The sequence below is a fragment of the Aythya marila genome (assembly GCF_965140915.1).
Source record: "Aythya marila genome assembly, chromosome: 9".
NCBI classification, from domain to species: domain Eukaryota; kingdom Metazoa; phylum Chordata; class Aves; order Anseriformes; family Anatidae; genus Aythya; species Aythya marila.
The window spans coordinates 26,564,544-26,584,487 of NC_139050.1; the positions used below are offsets into that span (position 1 = coordinate 26,564,544).

Sequence of the window (19,944 nt, forward strand, 5' to 3'; positions counted from 1 at the left end):
AGAATGGTCAGGTTTTCAAAGCTGGAATGTAAAAAGAACTATTCTAATAGTTATGAGATATCCCACTTTCTGACATTAAGAAAACCAGTCACTTTCTAACATCTTTATTTTGTGAAAGATGCATGCTTCTGTCCTCTTCTTGCAATAGAAAAGCCAGAGCAACAATGACTATTGAGGCTTTTTTTTTTTTTTTTTTTTGGTTTTATATAGGAGCTGCTGGATCCTTGGATCCCAGGTGGTATTAGGCTTATCTTTAGACATCACAGAAACTGGAAAAGGCACCTGTGATGCTACTTTTAGCTACTTCTCTGTATCCTGCCCTGTGTAGCACTGGTTTGCTGACAGCCTTTATCCTGCAGAAGTGATGATTCAGGGATGCAATCTAATTGCTGTAACTTTTTATAAACCAGCCCCATTCTCCCAGGAGAGGTTATGGACATTTTTCACAATAGTCCTACCCACTGGACCTTAGAATGTGCAATCAGGATTGCATTGCTGTCAAACAGACCAGGATTTGGAAGCCAGAGGGTGCTTTACTGCCTTCTTTGACTGTCATGGTTCTTCTCAGACATAGCTGAGGATGAGACCTATAGTCTAAAGTTAGGTTTTAGCCTAGAACTAAACTTTTATTTCCTCAAATAATATTGGGGGATCAATTTCCTTTTCATACGTGTTCTTCATCCGGGGTGGACATCCGAGCTACAGAAATATTCTTGTGAGAGAGAAATAGTGGAGCTTTCCATGGGCTGTTGGGAAGCATCTGTGAGTGTGTAAGCAATTATCTCACCTCTGTAAGTGCAAACACTATGGTTCTTAAACAAAAGACTGAAAATCCAATTCTGAGTTTGTTTAAACTAGTGTAAACTCTGCTCATGGTGCTGGAGCAAGTCATGAGATGCAGTTAAGGCCCTGCTGTTCCTCAGGTTGATGAGAAGCTTGTGTTTGGCTCCTGCTCATTCACAGGTCAGTTTTATCTGGACATGCCCATGATAAATGCTAAAAATCCACTGTTGCTCACTTTTCAAGCAGTAGCCGTAGGATTTATGGAGCAAACAGGCATGAGAAGTGAACAACCTCAAGATTTTTTAACCTATATAATTACACAGGAGAGATACTTGAACTACTACTATTTTTTAAATTATTATTTTTTAGTAACTGCAATGACGCACATGCTTGATTGTATACAGAATAAGGGAATTTTTCTATGTACCACATCCACTAACAAAATTAACACAATGGACACTTAGCTGTCCATCTAATCAAATACTTGACTTGATTGTTCCCTCAAAGAAAGAGTGGGGTTCTTTATTTTTGACTAGCCTCTAAATGGTTTTATAGAATAGCATTTAAACTCCAGAGCTCTTCATTTCATTGGGGCTTTTCAGGGGGATTAAATAAATTTACTATTATTTACATTGTCTGGAAAAAAAAATCAATCAAAAAATCCATTTTAAATATATGAATTCTTAATTATGTGAAGTTTTATATCAAATCAAGTGTGGTGGGTAAGGGAGGTTGTCATGTTTTATTTGGGGTAGTGTGGGGTTTTTTTTAGCATAACACAATGAAGGGAGTTTTCAGTTAAGAAGTCATCTCCTTCTGCAGAGGAAACATGCAGGATGATGTTTGTGCTCATTTTAGTCATCAAAGCTGAAGTGCACAATAATGGTAAGCCTATGTTTCTACAATAAGAGGATATTTCTCATAATGAAGGAAGTCTCAAAGGTCAACAGCTACAATACCCGGAGAGGTTACATCACAGAACCACATCTGTGCAACGCTTCTCTCTCTCTCTTTTTTTTTTTTTTTTCCTTCCTTTCTTTCTCTTTAAGCTTCAGTGTCATAAGCTTCACAATACTTGCCAGAATAGTATGGATTTAAATTGGACTTTATTTACAGTGTGATTTAGGTATTAAACATATATATATATATGTATCAAAAAATTAAAGAAAGAAAGATAACTTAAATGAGTATTCTCCCCAAGTAGCTGAAAGCCTCTTAATATCCTGTACGTTCCCAAATTCAGTTTGTCCAGACTGTTTTTTGAAATGTGATTTATATTGTATTACGGTGATGTCAGCAGCAACATCTCCTGAATCTAGTCTGGACCTCTTAGATATCATAGAATCACAGAATCATTAAGGTTGGAAAAGACCTCCAAGATCATCTGACCCAACTATCCCCCTACCACCAATATCACACTCTAAACTATGTCTCTAAGTACCACATCCAACCTTTCCTTAAACAACAGTTCTCTCAGTCTGCCTTCATAGGAGAGGTGCTCCAGCCCTCTGATTGTCCTCGTGACCCTCTTTGGGACCCACTCCAACAGGTCCATCTTGTGCTGCAGTCCCCAGAGCTGAACGTGGTGCTCCAGGTGGGGGCTCAACAAGAGGGGGACAAGCACCTCTCTCAACCTGCTGGCTGCACTTCTGATGCAGCTGAACATACAGTTGGCTTTCTGGGTTGCAAGCACACACTGCTGGCTCATGTTCATTTTTTTTGTCCACTAGCTTTCCCAAGTGCTTCTCCTCAGGGTTGCTGCTCTCAATCCACTCATTTCCCAGCCTGTATTCATGTTTGGGATGGTCCCAACTCAGGTGCAGGACCTTGTGCTTGGCTTTGTTGAGCTTCATGAGATTTGCAGGGGCATATCTCCCAAGCCTGTCCAGGTCCCTCTGGTCAGCATCCCTTCCCTCCAGCATGTCAACAGCACCACACAGCTTGATGTCAACAGTAGACTTGCTGAAGTTCTTGCTGAAATATCTTCTGTGATAGTACCAGGCCTGGCAACACATACCTCTGTCTTGAGCAGTATATATGTGAACAAGGAAAGTTTTGGCTATTTTGGCAACAATTACATGAGGGAAAAGAATTAGATATATCTTATTTTTTCCAGTTCACTTTGTATCTTGATTTACCATACAAATTAATGTTACCAGTACATGTACCACAGTTTGGAACACTTGATATAATATATTGCCCTCTGTTTGGGGCTTTTATTTTTGTGTGTGTGTGTTTCTGTACTTAAATTTTCATTGCAAAAACTGCATTTTATGATCTGCTTTTTGATGCATTTGCTTTTCCAGCAGTGTTCATTGATTTAGCTTTAGGAAATCATTGTTAATCTAAATACAGCTTGTCTTATAATGGCAAGAATAGGTACACCCCTGCCTGCCCATTCTGTTTGTTTTTCAAGAGACAAGCAGAACTGATAAAGTTCACTCTTATTCCATTAACAGAATAGCAAGGAAAGAGGCTGCTTTACATACTTGTCATTGCTGTAGACTTTATTCTATTTGTACCCAAGACTCTGACTCAGTATTGTTGAAGTCAGCCAAATCTTTCCATGGCTTCAGGTTGTTCTGAAATAGTCTATAGACCTAAAAGCCAAAGCTGCTTCTAACAAAGAAAACAAAATCTTTTTCTTTCAATTTCTAAAAGAACTTATATTGTGGTGGAGCCTGTTGTTCATGTCTAATCATGTTCAATGGTGATCATTCCGTGCATCATATATTAAAGTGAAGTTACCTAGCATTCAGTATTTCCTTGATTGCATTTGGTTTGTCAACAATTATTTCATTTAAAATGGGTGGTGACATTCTACCATCCTCGTTTCCTCACCTGGCAATTTGGAATGATAGGTATGAAGACATTGTAAACGTCATCCAGGTAACTAGAAAACCCTGAGTATTTAAGTAGGTGAGACTAAAGACTGGTCTTCTTTTAGGTGTGGACAAATATGAGATAGGTTGGAGTAGAGAAAGAAGGACTTGAAAAGCTGAGGACATGTGTTTTGGAAGGTGTACTAGGTGTATTGGTTGTAAGTTGCTCATTCTTGCCTTGCTCAGCATTGTGGCCAATATTTTACTTTATTTTCCCAATGGAGAAACAAGATTTGCTTCAGAGCATCATCTCAGCAAATATGTAGAGTGCCTTCATGGCATTCTAGGTGGAGGCCTTTTGGTAAGTAATAAGCTACTGCTTTCTTTGAAATGTATTTTAAAGCTACTTGGTATTACTGTTTCTTTACCAGGTACGTTAACTTATTCATTGAATATCTTGTCAGGAGGAGTCTCTGGAATCATATCAAAAAATAAATAATAATAATAATAATAAAAAGAAGCTATTTTGCAATATGAGTATTATTAGTTACTTTGGTTATCACAGCCTCAACATTATGTCACTTCAGAGCTGAGAATGAGGGTATAGGCTGCAGAACCCAAATGCAAAAATGGAACCAGGCATTCAGCAGGATATGGTTTATGTAAAAGGCTAAGTCTTACATTTTTATTCCATTAGTGAATTTTCTCCTTTTTAATGTCTGTAGATAACTAGTATTTATTTGAAATTCCTTAATGTATGTTATCTGAGATGTGGAAAGACAGCTGTTACAGCTCTGTTTAGCTCTTTTTTTCAGAGGAATCAAATAACAGTTACCAAAGTTTTGAATTAGAGTAATAGCCAAGGATGAAGAACCGAGTGTGTTCAATATAAGAGGTTGTTAATCTGAAGCAATTATTTTTTAAATTTTCAATTTTGTGGACCACAGTTTAGCACATTTACATTTCCTGACTCTAGGCTTCCTTTTTCATTCACTTTTAGCCATCCTCTTACGACTGCAAATCTCAAGCTATCAGCAAATTACAGGGTGAAAAGCATTATATAAGGCCCTCTGTCTTGTGAGAGGTTCTTACAGCTGTGTTACAGCCCCATTAGAACCTAGACTGAGATTTGCAAAGCCAGCTTTACAGGCAGGCTAATCCAAATTAAACAAATGGAACTGCTCCTGAAACACATTCTTGTACTACGTCTTCTGGCCTGCAGCACTGGGGCTCAAAAAAGGTTTGAGTAAGGGCTGAGTAGTATGTGACTCTGCTCAACTGTATTGTAAATCTGTGCTGTTCAGTGGTAACACTTTGCTCATTTATGTGTTTTTCCAAGCTATTCCTGGGTGTGGTGTCTTTGTATAAGTGCAAACTAGTATTAAGTCCTATTAGTGCTGGTGGGGAGTATACTCTATTTAACCAGCTCTCTGTTCCTCCTTCTTGATTTTATGCCAAAAGCTCTGGAGTATGGACAATTTAATTTTTGTACAGATAATGTCCCCTCCATTGCTTTGCATTTCTGTTACTGGAAACTCTGTGGATGTGAAAACCTAGAAGAAGCTAGATGTCTGTAATGAGAAGTTTGCATGAATTGGGTAGAATATACCCAGACTTTTTACTAGACTAAGACTTGTTTTGTCACACAGACAGTGACAACTACTCTTCAGTAACAAATATGGTGGTGGTTTTCTTAAAATAAGAAAACAATTTTCAGAGCCTTACCTTGTAGTCCTCCTTTGACAGAAAGTGAATACATTTTTTTTGGTGGTGGTGGTGCTTTTTGTTTTTTGGTGTGTGTGTGTGTGTGTGTTTTGTTTTGTTTTCCCAAAGTATTTTATTTGCAGGATACAGCCTTTGGGGGGGGTAGGGTTGGGGTAGGACCAAAAAAACCACCACACCTTTTAAAGTTGAAGCATCTCAAATTGCAGTAATACCACAATACCACAGCATGGTCTTTATCAACAGGCTTTTTAGGCACTTAAGTGCTATGTATACACAATGTAGAAACAGAAATATACCTATGCTGTTGCTGGTTATACTGCTATCAATATGATAAGCCTACTGTGTGGGAAGTAAAACTGAATAATCTATACACAACACCGATAAGTATGGAAATGAATGCAATGTGAGGAGTGTGTTTTATCTGCCTTGTCTGTATAACAAAACAGAACAAAGAACAGTGTAGTTTTGTTTTCCCCATACCAAGGTACTCATTCCAGCTGCAGTATTCATTGGGATTCACAATGATGACTGCTGTGGGTGCTTTGGCCATGAGAACTGTGGGAAAAGCTGTGCGGTAAGTGATCCTTTATGTCCCAGTCCCTGATAGTCCTCAGGAGAAGTTCATGGCTGTGCTGAAAACTCATATCTGTGTTTGTTGTGCAGATGCTCTCCTCAGTTCTGGCAGCCTTTGTTGGTATCCTTGGTTCTGGATACTGTATAATCATTTCAGCACTGGGCTTGTCTCACGGACCGTATTGTTATACTCGTTTAGAAAGAAACTGGATCTATCCTTTCACTGAATCTTCTGGAGGGTAAGTTGTCTTCATATGTATTCATGAGTATATTAATTCTTTCTGCATGTACAATGGGTTTTATTCTATAACCTTCCAGCAGTATTCAGTAGCCACATACCCAGATCCATGGAAAGTTCTGTGTTTGTTTTGAGAAATAATTTTGCTCTTTCAACTGTCTTTAGCTTGTCTCTTGCTTTGATCAATAATAGAAAGTTCTGCCTTTCTAGCCTAGATTTTTTCTGAATAAATTGAACCACACAAATTTTGTTAAGTCTTATAGTTGAACATGTTCTTAAACAGAGCTGGATTTCAGTGTAGTAAACCACTATATTTTCTATTCCTACTTAGAATGATAATCCTTGATGCAATTACAAGCCAGATATAATTTGGTTCTAGTGTGTGGTAAGCATCCCACTCTGACACAATTTTATTATACTTGCATTTGATGTGTACAGATACCTGTTTGAGTATAACAAATGGTCTAAATGTCAAGAACCTCAAAACATCGTTCAGTGGAATGTCACTCTCTTTTCCATTCTTCTTGTCCTGGGAGGAATAGAGTTCATCCTGTGCTTCATACAGATAATCAATGGCATTCTTGGAGGAGTATGTAGGCTGTGCTGCAGTCATGAGGAGGTAAGCCATTTTTTCAGCTAGTTATTACCATACTTCCCAGAAAGCTAATATGAAACACTGTTGTTACTGATGCTACTGTAGAAGCTTAGCAGCTATTTTTCAGGCATTCTTAAGTAACAGCTAAGTATAAAACTTTTTTTAAATTATTATTATTTATATGGCCCTATTGCATTCTGCTTTTTCATATAGTATTTGATCACATGTTTTTAGCTGTTTGCTCAGCTGTCTGCAGTGAATTTAGTCTGCACATGAACTGGGAGGTCTTTTCTCCCACTGTGGCACATGCAGTCATCAGCACAATGTAGGTGTTACAATCAAAATACGTATCTCCTGCTGGTGGTAGTCTTTGCCATAGCCTAAAGTATTGTTGCATAGTATGGTGCGGTATTGTGGCAGGCTGCTTGGTCAAAATGCGTAACTTTAGCCTCACATTTTGCCTACAGTAGCTGGTGAACTACTAAGCTTATGGGTGCCATATGTGTAAAAATAAAATAATAATAATCTGCAGCAAAAACCTTGTTTAGTAAAAGCAGGATAAGAGAAAGAATTAAATTGTATATAGGTAACAAAACTGACAGAGAGATCTGAAGGAATTTTTGAAGGTTTGTTTTTGTTTGGTGTTGCTTTTTGTGAGTGAGGAAGGGGAAATCCTCCAAATTTCTTTAGTCTTGTTATACTCTTTGAGTCTGTTTTTAAAATTAGTACCACAGAGTTATTGTTGGAATTGCAATGCCTTAAAGTATGAAATTGGTACGGTTTATTTCACACACATATTATGGCTAAGAATATTTCACATTTTGAATTGAAATAGTTGAATATTGTGGCACTTTGAAAGCTGTTGCTGTCCTCTACCTCCTGTCTTCTATGCTGTAACTGAAGTACAGAAGAGTTGTGCTATGACTGTCTAAATGTGGTCAGGTTAATTTGGTCTCCTACACTTAGATATAATATTAGCATTAACATTCTTCCCCTTAATATGTGTTTCTTTCTTTTTGTTTCCCCACAGACGTTTGCTTGCTAGAAAACCTGAAAATGGGTTGATGTCAGTGCATATGCATCATGTATTGAGTATTCTGTTTCGTTCTGTTTTTTATATTACTTGCATACTGAAATGCACATTGCTTGTTTTCCAACTATGTTGTCACCATCAATTTAAGTGACTTGGGATCAGCCTTTGTCGTTGGAGTCATATGCATGTAGGCATACGTATGGAGTCAAAGCTGGACAGCTTTGGTTCATTTCATAGTAGTACAGGCAACTGCCTGACCTTGGGTCAATAAATATGCTTTTTTTTTCCTTTTATTTTTTTATTTTTATTTTTTTTCTGACACAACAGCTCTGTACTTCATGCCACTTTCCCAATATAGTTGCACTGTTATTCTGATGTTGGAAAAACCAAACTGAATCTAGTCTGGCCTGGAAATGAATGAATTCTCAGCTGGAACAAAAATAAAGCAACAGTAAAATGTGAGTGACCAAGGACTGGAACATGTACTTCTTTTTTTTTTTTTTTTTTTTTTTTTTTTTTAAAGCAAGAACTGTCAAAGAATTGAGATATAATAAAACTGAGTTTTTTCCAAGCTTCTCCTGTATTTCACAAATAAAGATTTTTATTAAAAATACCCAGCAGGTGTCGATGCTTCTTTCCATGCCCATGCTGAAACTTCTTTCCTAGTCCTAAAGGAAAACACAATGGTGACATAAGAATATAGATATAAAACTGCCAGGTTATAACCTACTTCTTCCATTCATCAGACCCTGTCAGAGTGAGAACTGTTTCACTCTGTTTTAGATTATTTAGCTGAGCCAGGCAAATGTGCATCAACAAGGCTGTGGAGACTTAGTGAGATCCTTGTAACAAATGAAACTCTTCACCTTATGTGGAGAAGTAGTTCTAGGTCTGAGCTAGCAGCACTTTTCTGATGGCCATTCCAAGCACTGGAGGGAAGTTCCTGCACAGTTGAGCCACTGCTTTCTGGCCCTCATGCTTTTTTCTCCCAAGGAGTGCTCACCCCCTTGGAGTCTTGAGACAGAAGAAAATTTGGGTCTGAATTCCTGTTTCTTAGCTTTGGTCAGCAGGCCCCCAGGCATGGCAGCATTCCAAAAGTATAGTGCAAATTCAGGGCAGCAGTGAGATTAATCTGAAATAATAGACTTCACCCGTAAGCTGCCCGGAGGCAGTATTTTCAAAGAATCTGTGCAAGACCTTCTGAAGTTTATCTTGCAGAATATTGCAGTGAATGTTTTACCATCAGGCAAAGTAAACCTGAATGATATGCTGCCAACAGCATTGCTGGCAGGGTCATTGTGCTACTGGCAATGGCATTTTTTGAAGGAAAAATTAGACATGCCATTTGTTTAAACAAAATGAAGCTGGTTATCATTAGTGCTCAAATATGGAATGTAGCAGTTAATGTCTTCTTTGAAAACAGTCAAGTTAATTTCTGTTTGCATCAAAAAGAATTTTCTACAGGTGTCAGTGTATACTTAGTACTAATTTTAACTAAGAGGGCAGTCTTTAAAGCAACCCAAAACTCAAGAGTTTCTCAGGCTAGAATGAAGTCCTCCCCTCCAAGTCTGCCCTGTACAAATATGTCTCTGAAAAAAAATAAATCAACTGTGAAAATCTGAAGTTGCACACATGGTTCCACAGTCACAAAAGAACTCCCAGATGGGAAGAATTTGTATTCAGAAACTCAGGATAAGTACTTCTTGCGATACCTTTTTTCATACATAAAGTACATAGAATTAGTTGAGAGCACTCTTTAGTACAGCTTCTGCTTGTTGTACTTATCCCTTTCTTGCCCCGTTATGGGAATGAGGAGAACAAGTGTACTCATGCACACACAAACAATTCCTTGTTGCTGTGAGCTATGATGTCTTTGTATGTTAAAAAACACTGTGAAAGAGGATCTACATGGGGTGTGGAGTGAGGGGGAGAAGGAAGAGGAAAAAAAGGTCTTGATGGAATAAGGTATAATTCCCACAAAACTTCAAAGTTTTTTGCCTTTACACTTTCATAATTGTTATTTGTCTTTCTGATTTGTATAACTAATTAGAGAGCTGAAACAAGGTTAGGAATTCCAATGGGCAGAATTATTAGGCCAGAGTTTAGAATTAAAACTATAGCTCAGATCCATGTAACATGAAAGCACAGCATTACTACTCATCCTTTATGTTGTTATTAAAAAAAAAAAAAAAAAAGTCTGTTGGATTCCTTCAAGGCCTAATGGACAAGATAGAGTCTGGGGAGTTTTATCAATTACACTGGGGAGAAGCAGTTGTTTTACGTTACGTTCATTTCAGTTAGCAGAGAAGTCATTCGTCCAAAGTAAACAAGGGTTTTCGGTAAAGGGCTCAGCATCAGCTCATGGATATTGACAGAGAAATCCAGTTCTTGCAACACTTAGTAAGATATTTGAGAAACTAATTACCAGGCTTGCTTACTACTTGGTATAAAATTGTGGTGTCCTGTTCTAGTGGTATAGTTTGCCAGCAACAAAACATACCATGGTTTGTCATTTTTGTTATTTGCAGAGCTCGGTTTAAATACAGGATAAGTCATGCCATTTGTTGGTATACTGCAAAGTGAATACTGTCTCAGGTGTCATTTTCTGTGTTTCTTCTTAGTAGAACATATTTCTGTAGGAAGTAGTAGCAAATTTATTTATAAACTAACCTGCCTTTGTAATTTGGCCTTTGCTCTTAGAAAAAAAGATTTTGGTCTATTCAATGATCTATGAATTTTGTAATATAAATCAATCCTGGGATGTGATGTGCCTGCTGTTAATTCAACTGTTTTCTCTGTTCTGTAAGGGAAAGTGTTAATGCCACACATGTGTGTCTGCCAGGTGAGGTTTTTCACTGGTTTCAGGTATAGGGAGGCCTGAAAACATGCCCACAATGATCAAGGAGTAAAACAGAAAGTATAGGAAGATCCTCAGAATAAAGTCTGAGGACTTCAAAGTGAAACCTCTTAGAAAAAGAAGGGGGAGAGGAAAATGAGGAAAGGGAGAGATACAGCGGATAATGAATAGAAGAAAAAAATGGTTTGTTTGCATGAGTAACACCATGCCCATTTCTTTGGGTGACCTTATTCAAAGCAGTAGGAAGGAATTAGTTACAACATGCAACCCAAACAGCTTTTAAGAGATCATGAGAGAAGCCTTACACGTGTAGGGCCTAAAACAGCTCATGGGGAATCAGAATGAAAATATGTCATGACATCATTGCTTCTAAAATCAGCCTTTTCAGTTTTGATTGAGCCCCAATGATTTTGTTCTCTGACCTTGACATCCCCATTGAGTAAACCCTAAGTTTGACCTTGAATTACTTTTCTGATGACTTACCAGGGCAAGCAAAGAAGGTCTGGGTCATGCTTCAAGCATTCAAACAAGTCTGGCTCCATTGTACTGGAAAGGATGCTTAGTTGCTTAGAGCTATCAGAATGATGACGTATGAAAACGGGGAAAGTGCCTGGGATTTGCTTTTCACAGTTCAAAGTCACAAGCACATTTCAAAAACCCAGACCTTTTGTCATGTGCAAGAAATCACACGTACTTAGGTCAGATCTGTAGCCAGATGTACTCAAGTATAAGCACAGAATAAAATAACTATTTTTTTTTAAGAGAAGCGCAATTTATCTCACACACACACACACACACAAAAAAAAAAAAAAAAAAAAAAAAAAAAAAAAAAAAGTTCAGCTGCCTTTCTGTGCAGAGGCTTGACATATTCATCAAACAGCTCCCTGCTCCATTTAAAGTAGGAAAAAATGTGCTGTAGTACAGCTGAGAAATCTGCCTCGTGTCACAGAATAGCTACACAGTAATCCATGTTCTCAGGAGGAGTGTGTTTCTAAGCAGTCTCTAGGAAATGAGATCTTTGATGTTCCTTCCTGAGTCTAACTTCTAGACATGGTTCATTAGGAAGATCACTAAGGCGGATCTTTGAGAAAGGAAACTAGTATTTAAAGACATTTGCTCAAAAAGTTTAGACAGCAATATTTGTCTATTGTTCTGCTAACAGTTAAGCACTTCTCTAGCACTGGAGTTATACCCATCACCAGGTCCCTGTGTATATTAAATGACTGAGTCAAACTAAGGAGGTCCAGAACGCTTTTCATAATTAAAACCTTGTAACATTTTGTTAGCTTAGAAGAGCAAAACTTTTAATATTCTTGAGAAATGGCTTTAGAGGCATGTCGAAGTTGTTTGAGTTGTCTGCTGATACCTCTTGCACTTTGGAGTATTGTTGTTAATGTCCTATTATACTTCCCTAACGGGAATGCTTCATATGCCACCAGTTTCCAGCTTCCCAACTATGTGTGGTATTTTGAAGGGATCTGTTTCTCAGGTGTGATGGTAAGTGTTGATTTTATGGATTTTTTTTTAATGAATTGCAATTCAACTGCAAATAATCTTGGGTTAAGGGGCAGCAAAGTAATTGTGTCTTTAAAGGGAAAATGGATTTCATTGTCAAAATACTGCAGACAGAAAAAATTGATCAAACTGAATAAATTATGACTATATTGAATGACATGCTACATATGCTATTTAATTTCATATATGTGATTTTGCAAGGCTGTTTTGTTTTGTTTTGTTTTGTTTTCCTGCTTGATTTTTGTTTATATGTAATTTACACTTAAATTATTGAGTCAGGAACTATTTTGATATAATCCTCTATGGACTTTGAATTAAAGCTCTTTTAGCAAGACAAAGCAAAACAAAAATCTGAAAAAAAGCCTGTCATGACTGTTCAGATGTTTTTAAGATCTGTATACAGTCCAGTATTTAGAAGACTGATTACAGTTCACAGTACATCAAGATTCACTGTTGTTAGGTTAAATACAGAAGATAGTCTCATTATGCCTGGCATAGTTGGATTTTCTCCATTATATTTGTAATGTGCTCATCTTCAGTAATAAATTAACATAAAGTTGCCTACTACTTATGCTGTTCACTATGTTCATAAAGAACTGTAGCCTCAGGAACAGAAAGTAGTAATGTGATAAAAGTTTGTTTACACAACCCATATTAACCCATGCTAACGTGCATGAATAAGGTGGTTTTATGAAGCTCCTGTACTGTGAGAGGTATTTAAACATGAAGTATTCATTTAAAAGTATGTATTCTTCCTAAAGCAGAAGAAAAAAACAATCTTTTTCCCTATAGGGAAAAAAAAGGGAAAAAAACTCTCAGGGAAAGAATTTGAATGCAAAAGGATAGTTGAAAATTTAACAAAAAGTTAACTGCAAAAGCTACATTCATAGTTTGAAATATTTTTAGCCTTGGGATCATTACCAATTTATTAATGATGTATATATTTTCCTGTTACAAACAGGGCAGCAGCATGTGAGAAGATAGTGTTGTGCTAGCATGCATGTGCTAGCAGCATGTTTTGCTAGAGCTCATCCCAGTGATAAAAACCCTAATGTCAGCAAAGCTTCTGGTGGCTCATGGCATTTTATGTAGTTCCAAACAATGGGTTACTTAAAATGCTGCTGTGATTGATACCATTACATTTCTGAGTTAACTCCTAGCTCTTTCTTCTTGTGTTTTTCTCCTAACTTCCAACCCTCATAAGTGACAAATCTAGGGCCATCTGTTTTGTTTTTTCAAACAGTTTCAGAAACTCTTCCTTGTTATATTTATCCATTCAAACCAGTGCCTTTCTGAGTAGCAACTTTTGGTTCTGGAGTCCAAATCCTATTTATTGTGTTTCTAGTATCAGGTTTAAATAATTAGGTTTAAATATTCTGAGAAAAACAGTATGCGTACTTTACAAAGAAAGAAAAGCAAATTCCAGCTGAATCTAACTTAGGCTTGTACTACTGACTTCTAGCATAGCTGCGTTGGTAAGGGAAGTGACATCCTGATCCACATAACTGTCAGGAAGAAGCTGTTGAACTGATGTGACTAGATCAATGAGATATCCTTACTTTCATTGTTATTAAATCTTTCATTTGTGAGCCTGTTTTTTTGTTTGTTTGTTTGTTTGTTTCAGTTTCACTAGTATAGCTGTGTCCATGCTAGTAACACTTCACTGGGATGGGAGACACTATTATTAAATCTAGTGAACACAGACCAGGTCTCTGGTGCTTTCCTAGTGCAGATTTAAAATCTCAGCAGCGCATAAGAGATACAGTTCTCATCTTGATTAGGGCAGAGAGAATTTGGCTCAATATATCTGCAGTCGTTTTACTCACTTTATAATGTGCCCTTACAGATTCTTCTCTTGGCAGTAATTCTCATAGCTCTGGAGTGTAGTGCATTCCATCAGTGCTGCCAGAGTGAGAGCTGTAATAAAACCTACAGGGTGAGTCTATCTTTTATTTTTTGTGTACCTAATCAACATTTATTCTTGGCATCTTCCTGTTCCTGTGTTTCCAGTACATCCTTCTTAGCTCTCTTCTGCTCTGGTTCCATTTTCTTTCACAGAGAAGGATTCTAAGTCAGGTTGAGAGGTCACAGAATGTGCAGCTGATCCCACTGATGCATATGCAGAATGGAAGAAAAACAAACAAAAATCCTTGTAAAATAAAATAAAAACATAAAATGCAGTAGAATTTTAATTGAATGCTCCTTCTAAATAGTTTCATCCCCTTGTTTGTATTATATGGAAGTTATTTTTTCTAGTAACAGGTCAATATATACTGTCTGGGATGCAAATATGTTTAATGCAGGCATGTATTCCTCTAGCATACTGAGATACAATTTTGCAAATACACAAGTTTTAAAAAGATCCCCAAACAAAATTTAACTGAGAGTTGTAAAACTGTCATAAATTCTGCCTTAATCTTTCTTCTGCATATGTATGTTTACTGTTCATTATTTGGTATTTTTCTCTCTGAATTTTGAAGAGTGGGGCAACCACATGTGAAATTCAACCTCAAGGAAGAAGCTGGTCAGGGAGAATGAGTGTATGTTCTGTGGAGACTGCCCGTATAGTAATGTTTTTCTCTCTTTACTTTAGAGTTTTATTTCAATTGTGTTAGCCCTGCTTGGAGTTGCTTTCTCTGGATACAGTTGCATCATTTTTACCTTGGGATTGATCCAAGGCCCATTCTGCAATTCATCAAATGGATGGGACTACATCTTCAAAAATACTGTTGGAGGGTAAGAAACATCAGTGTTAACTCCTAGAAGAAACTGTTCATCAAAAAAATAGTCAGACAAATTCTCTCAGAACCTTACATAAAATGGCACAATCTCTTGAACACAAGACCTATATTGTAAGAGTGAAGTTTTTCAGCTTGTTCAGTGAGCACCAGAACCTTCAAAGAAAGGTATTTGCTTCCCTATAACAAAAGCTTAAATATAAGAATCTTTGTACTGATCAAACTTGGAGGTCCATCTAGCCAAGCATTCTTTATCTGGTGATGGTCACAACCATGTGAAGTAAAGAATGTAAGATTAGATTCAGTGTAGATGGATACTTCCTCAATATTGTCTCAAATTCCTCAAGTTCTTGGTTCAAAGACTATAGATGGAATTTTTATGTTTAATAATTTAGTAGGTTTCTGTTTAACTCCAATAGACTCAAAAGTCTGCAGTTTGATCATTGGAAAGTTTTGCAGAGAGCTGCTATGTCTCAAAAACAAAAAACAAAAAAAAAACAAAAACAAAAACAAAAACAAAACAAAACAAAACACCTGAGGAAGGTAGACAAAGTGTTGTTGGTGTCCCAGACTCCTAGAAGCATGAAAGGTTTTATTCAAATGTGTACTCTGGCAATGCTTCCACAAGATTTTACATTCTGCCTTTAAAAGATTAAGGTTGTATAAGACTTGAATTTTTCAAGTTATATTTGTCAGGCTCTTCCAGCTGCAGATGAATGCACTGAGGATTAAATTTGTCAGAGGCTTTCAATTACAAATGGTTGGGGAAAAAAACAGCATCACTGAGCAAGTGATTCTAACAAAGCTTCTTGCAATTAAACCCCAGGCTACTGCATGTCTCACAGTTAAAAGGGCATAACTAGCACATGTAAATCACGCACATACAGGATCCTCAAGGATGCAAAGTGTGGCTCTAAAACAACTGGAATTTGCATGTAGTGACACTTACAAGGTTGCATGCACTGATCAGAATGATGTAATTTGGGAGTTCATCTGGACTTAACTTAGAGCTAAAATTAAATTAATAAAAGGAAAGTCATAGAATCATAGAAACACAAAGTTGGAAAAGACCTACAAGATCATCTAGTCCAACCGTCCTCCTATCACCAATACTACCTACTAAGCTGTTATAGAATTCTAGAATCATAGAATATCCCGAGTTGGAAGGGACCCATAAGGATCATTGAGTCCAACTCCTGACACCACACAGGTCTACCCAAAATTTTAGACCATGTGACTAAGTGCACAGTCCAAATGCTTCTTGAACTCCGACAGGCTTGGTGCAGTGACTACTTCCCTGGGGAGCCTGTTCCAGTGTGTGAGCACCCTCTCAGTGAAGAACCTCTTCCTGATGTCTAGCCTAAACTTCCCCTGCCTCAGCCTGACACCATTCCCACGGGTTCTATCACTGGTGATTAAGAATAGATTGGCGCCTTCCCCTCCACTCCCTCCCGTGAGGAAGCTGTAGACTGTGATGAGGTCTCCCCTCAGCCTCCTCTTTTCCAGGCTGAACATGCCAAGTGACCTCAGCCACTTCTCATACGTCTTCTCCTCTAGTCCCTTCACCATCTTCGTTGCCCTCCTCTGGACACTCTTCAACAGTTTTGCATCCTTTTTGTACGGTGGTGCTCTGAACTGCACACAGTGCTCAATGGGAGGCCGCACCACCGCAGAGTAAAGCGGGACAGTTGCTTCCCTTGACCGACATCTGCCTTTGGAAAAACAAAAATGCAGTGTCTTTCTAAGCACTTGGGTGTCTAACAGAGAAATTAATGAAACAGGTGTATGTGAGGTACATAAGTCTCTATTCAGCTGTGTTTGGCAAACCTATCCAGGATTTACACTGGTGTAATGAAAGACCAGAGTCTGGCTCTTAAAGCTTAAGCATATAAAGTCCAGTATGGGTTTTCTATATAGGAAAGTTAAAATAATGTGTATTTAAATATAATTGCATACACCATATTTAATTTGCTTCACATTGCTGTTTCTCTAATAGGTACCTCACAGATTACTCTGCTTGGTCACAGTGCACTGAACCTGCTAATGCAGTGGAATGGAACATCATTTTACTCTCTATTCTGATAGCTCTTAGTGGACTGCAGTTGATCATCTGTTTTCTCAAAGTGGCTGCTGAGTTGAAACGGACACTCTGTGGGACCTATTCTGTTTTTGTTCAGGTAACAAAAGACCTGAGGCTGTCTTCTTTTTTCAGCATCTACAAGGTCAGTTTAGCTTCAGCAATTTCTCTCAATAGAAGACGTAGTCTTCCGGTTAATGCATTCTCTGTTCCACTGTATATTAAGAGCAGACAACATATACTGACAGTAGATCTGCTGCATCCTTGTGCTATACAGGGATGACTGTCTGCTCACTCTAACTTTTGAGGCTGGGATTAAAAATAGAAATTAAAATAAAATAAAATAAAAATAAAAATAAAATTTTACTCCCATGTCAGCAGAGGCTTCTGAGCATATTTCTTCTAGCATTCAATATAAAGTCATTCTTATAAATGTGTAGATCTCACAGCAAAAAGAAGATGCGAGATAGTAAGTAGCACTTACTACAGTCCAGGCATCAGTATTTACTGTATTTTCACTAGGTTATTGAAATGATAACTGAGAGGGCTCTGCTTTGGTACAAGAATTAGTTCAAATTCCAGAGTTCAAGTGACTGATGCACACCAGTTTTAAGTGATGTGTTCTACTGTCATTCACTTTCCCTGACTTTGGAGGTAAGGTGAAATGAGGGATGCTTACTTCTCCCTGTCCATCTGCACTCGAATGAAAGAGCCTTCAGGGTTTTTATGTAGCTAACAGTATCAGTGTTGATAGAACATTCAAGAAAGATTTCTGGGTCAGGGAAAGCAACAACGCCCTAAAAACATGTATGTGCACCCACATGCACACACATATATGTACACTTGCACACGCACACACATACACACCTGACACCACACACAGTGGGGGGGGGTATCTTCAACATGTAAGCTTTCTTGCAAATGCTTTGGGAAGCAGTGTGGGGAGGCCAGGGCAGGTAGGATGGCAGTGACTACATAGTGCAAGCATCCTTGAACGGTGCTGAGCAGCATGTTCAGAGAAGCTGTGAGTGCCATGGAGGGCCTTGGGCAAGCAGACAAGGAAGCATTGCTTGTAGGACTTTATAACAGCAGCCTATAATGAGGTCATGGCCTGAGGCAGTTTCTCTCAAAAACATGTTTCTTGCCAGAGAAAGAAACCTGAAAACCAACCTAGCTTTCAGTGAAGTCAAAAGGAATGTCTTCCCGTGGGAGCAGAGCAGGGTCACCTCTTGTGCCCTGAATGTATGTTGAATTTAGGTTGGATATGGATATTTAAGAGTCAAACAACTTCTAAATTGAGTTGAAAAAAGCAAGTCTTCCACTTCATTCCTTTTTTTTGTTTGTTTGTTTTCAGGCTGGGATTCTCTGAAAATGGCAAGGAAATCTTCATTGCTTCTGCCACACAAGCACCAAAAAAAAAATAAAAAAATAAAAATAAAAAAAGAGAGAGAGAGAGAGAGAAATGGCTTCCCCAGCATTTAAGATGGCAGATTTAGTTGCTGCAAAGACAAGTGAAATCTTTGTCTTCAGTCTTTCTTTCTAGAATGTCTGTATTGTGGAGGAAGGTATTTGAATGGTTTGATGACTAAATACTGGACATCTGTAATTTCCTAAAGAAAAGCTGTTTTCTAACCTGTCCAGTTGTGCATAGCCACGACTCTTCACTTCTTACCTTCCAGCTTGTTCTGACAATAGGGAGGTTTAAATACCATGGAACTGCTTTTGTCCTAAGCCTGCCTTTTTTTTTTTTTTTTTTTTTTTTTTAATAAACTGCAGTAAAACTACTTTTATAGTCTCCTCCTGTCTTTGTTTAGAACATGTGAGTATTTGTTGTTATGATACGGCCTGATTCAAATTCCACTATATCTGGAGGAATTCTACCTTGAGAATTAGTTTATTGGATGAAGCCAAGTTTCTAAATGGTTAAGTTTAGTTACAGACAGACCATAATGGTCATGAAAGGCAGTAGTCTATCCTATTCTGTCCTAGAAGCTTATTAACTGCACAAATCAATCACTGAAAAATTTTAGCAAGTCTTGCTGAGGTAAGGCTTTTAGAAAGACATCCAGGCCTGATTTAAAGATCAGATACACCACTCTGAAGTCATATATGCTAATTAGTATGGCTTAATAGGTGCACTGGGCCTCTTCTTTTCTACCTGGAGGGAGACTTTTATTATTATTATTATTATTTTTATTTTTTATTTTTTTTTTTTGGAGAGGGGGAAGGAGTCAAGCATTATGGGAATTGAGGGAATATAGGAAGGTACCCTGCACTGGGAGCACCCAGTGTTAGTTTATTAGTACTCTTGTGAATACCCTGACTTTGCTGCAAGAGAAGGCTAACATTCTTGCCAATAATAATCAGAGGGAAAAAAAATCATCTTTTTAAAACTGGCAGCTAAAGAATTATTGTTTCATTCCTCGTGGAAATTCAGGGATTCACAATAAAGTGGACATATGGTTCATCTACAGCTGCTTGGGCAACATTTGATCTTGCACTCTATCTTCAAGAGAGTGAAAACACAGAAGGCAAACGACATGCTTCAGACTAGCAGTAATGCATGTAACCTTGTTACATCAGAACAAATGGAGATCAGGCATATGAAAATTGAATATTAAATTTGCACTGTTAGAAGTGTAAGCCATACTATAAGCAACAGTTCTGGATAAAATATTTAGGAAAAAAAAATAGAACATTTAAGTAATTTAATTCTATTTCAAGATAACTTTGAGATTTTGCCTTTATATTCCTCTGACAAATATTTTGGAAAACTGATTTCTTCCTGTAGGATTTGAACAATAGAGCTAAACTTAATTGCTTAGTTTCTATTAAGTTGAATGAAGCAATAAAGAAATTACTGATGGTTAAGAATGTATCTAGTCTTTTGGGTGACAATTCAGGGTGTCATGGATGTTCAGAGGCAAATGATAAAAAGGCATGATGACAAAATAGGGACTGTGGAACTACACATTTTTTTCCATAGGT

The 19,944-nt window shown here is 37.7% G+C and overlaps 2 protein-coding genes across 2 annotated transcripts; both read left to right on the top strand.

Moving 5' to 3' along the window:
• Positions 1-3,789: 3,789 nt before the first annotated feature.
• On the top strand, positions 3,790-8,489 carry TM4SF1 (transmembrane 4 L six family member 1; the record flags this gene model as incomplete). Its single annotated transcript, XM_082767409.1, has 5 exons — positions 3,790-3,966; positions 5,815-5,904; positions 5,994-6,142; positions 6,580-6,760; positions 7,767-8,489. The coding sequence occupies 5 exons, from the start codon at positions 3,790-3,792 to the stop codon at positions 7,779-7,781; spliced, it is 612 nt and encodes a 203-aa protein (XP_082623535.1). The 3' UTR covers positions 7,782-8,489.
• Positions 8,490-11,835: 3,346 nt separating this feature from the next.
• On the top strand, positions 11,836-17,282 carry TM4SF18 (transmembrane 4 L six family member 18). Its single transcript, XM_082766925.1, has 4 exons — positions 11,836-12,123; positions 13,988-14,077; positions 14,735-14,877; positions 16,876-17,282. Exons 1-4 carry the CDS (start codon positions 11,947-11,949, stop codon positions 17,237-17,239), a joined length of 774 nt encoding a protein of 257 aa, XP_082623051.1. The 5' UTR covers positions 11,836-11,946; the 3' UTR covers positions 17,240-17,282.
• The last annotated feature ends 2,662 nt before the right edge of the window (positions 17,283-19,944 follow it).

Bases quoted from the DNA above. Each gene is read 5' to 3' on its own strand.
- TM4SF18 (XM_082766925.1), top strand. From the start codon at position 11,947: ATGGCTTTAGAGGCATGTCGAAGTTGTTTGAGTTGTCTGCTGATACCT. The intron at 14,078-14,734 runs GTGAGTCTATCT...TCTTTACTTTAG, and splicing joins GCTGTAATAAAACCTACAGG to AGTTTTATTTCAATTGTGTT. The intron at 14,878-16,875 runs GTAAGAAACATC...TTTCTCTAATAG, and splicing joins TTCAAAAATACTGTTGGAGG to GTACCTCACAGATTACTCTG.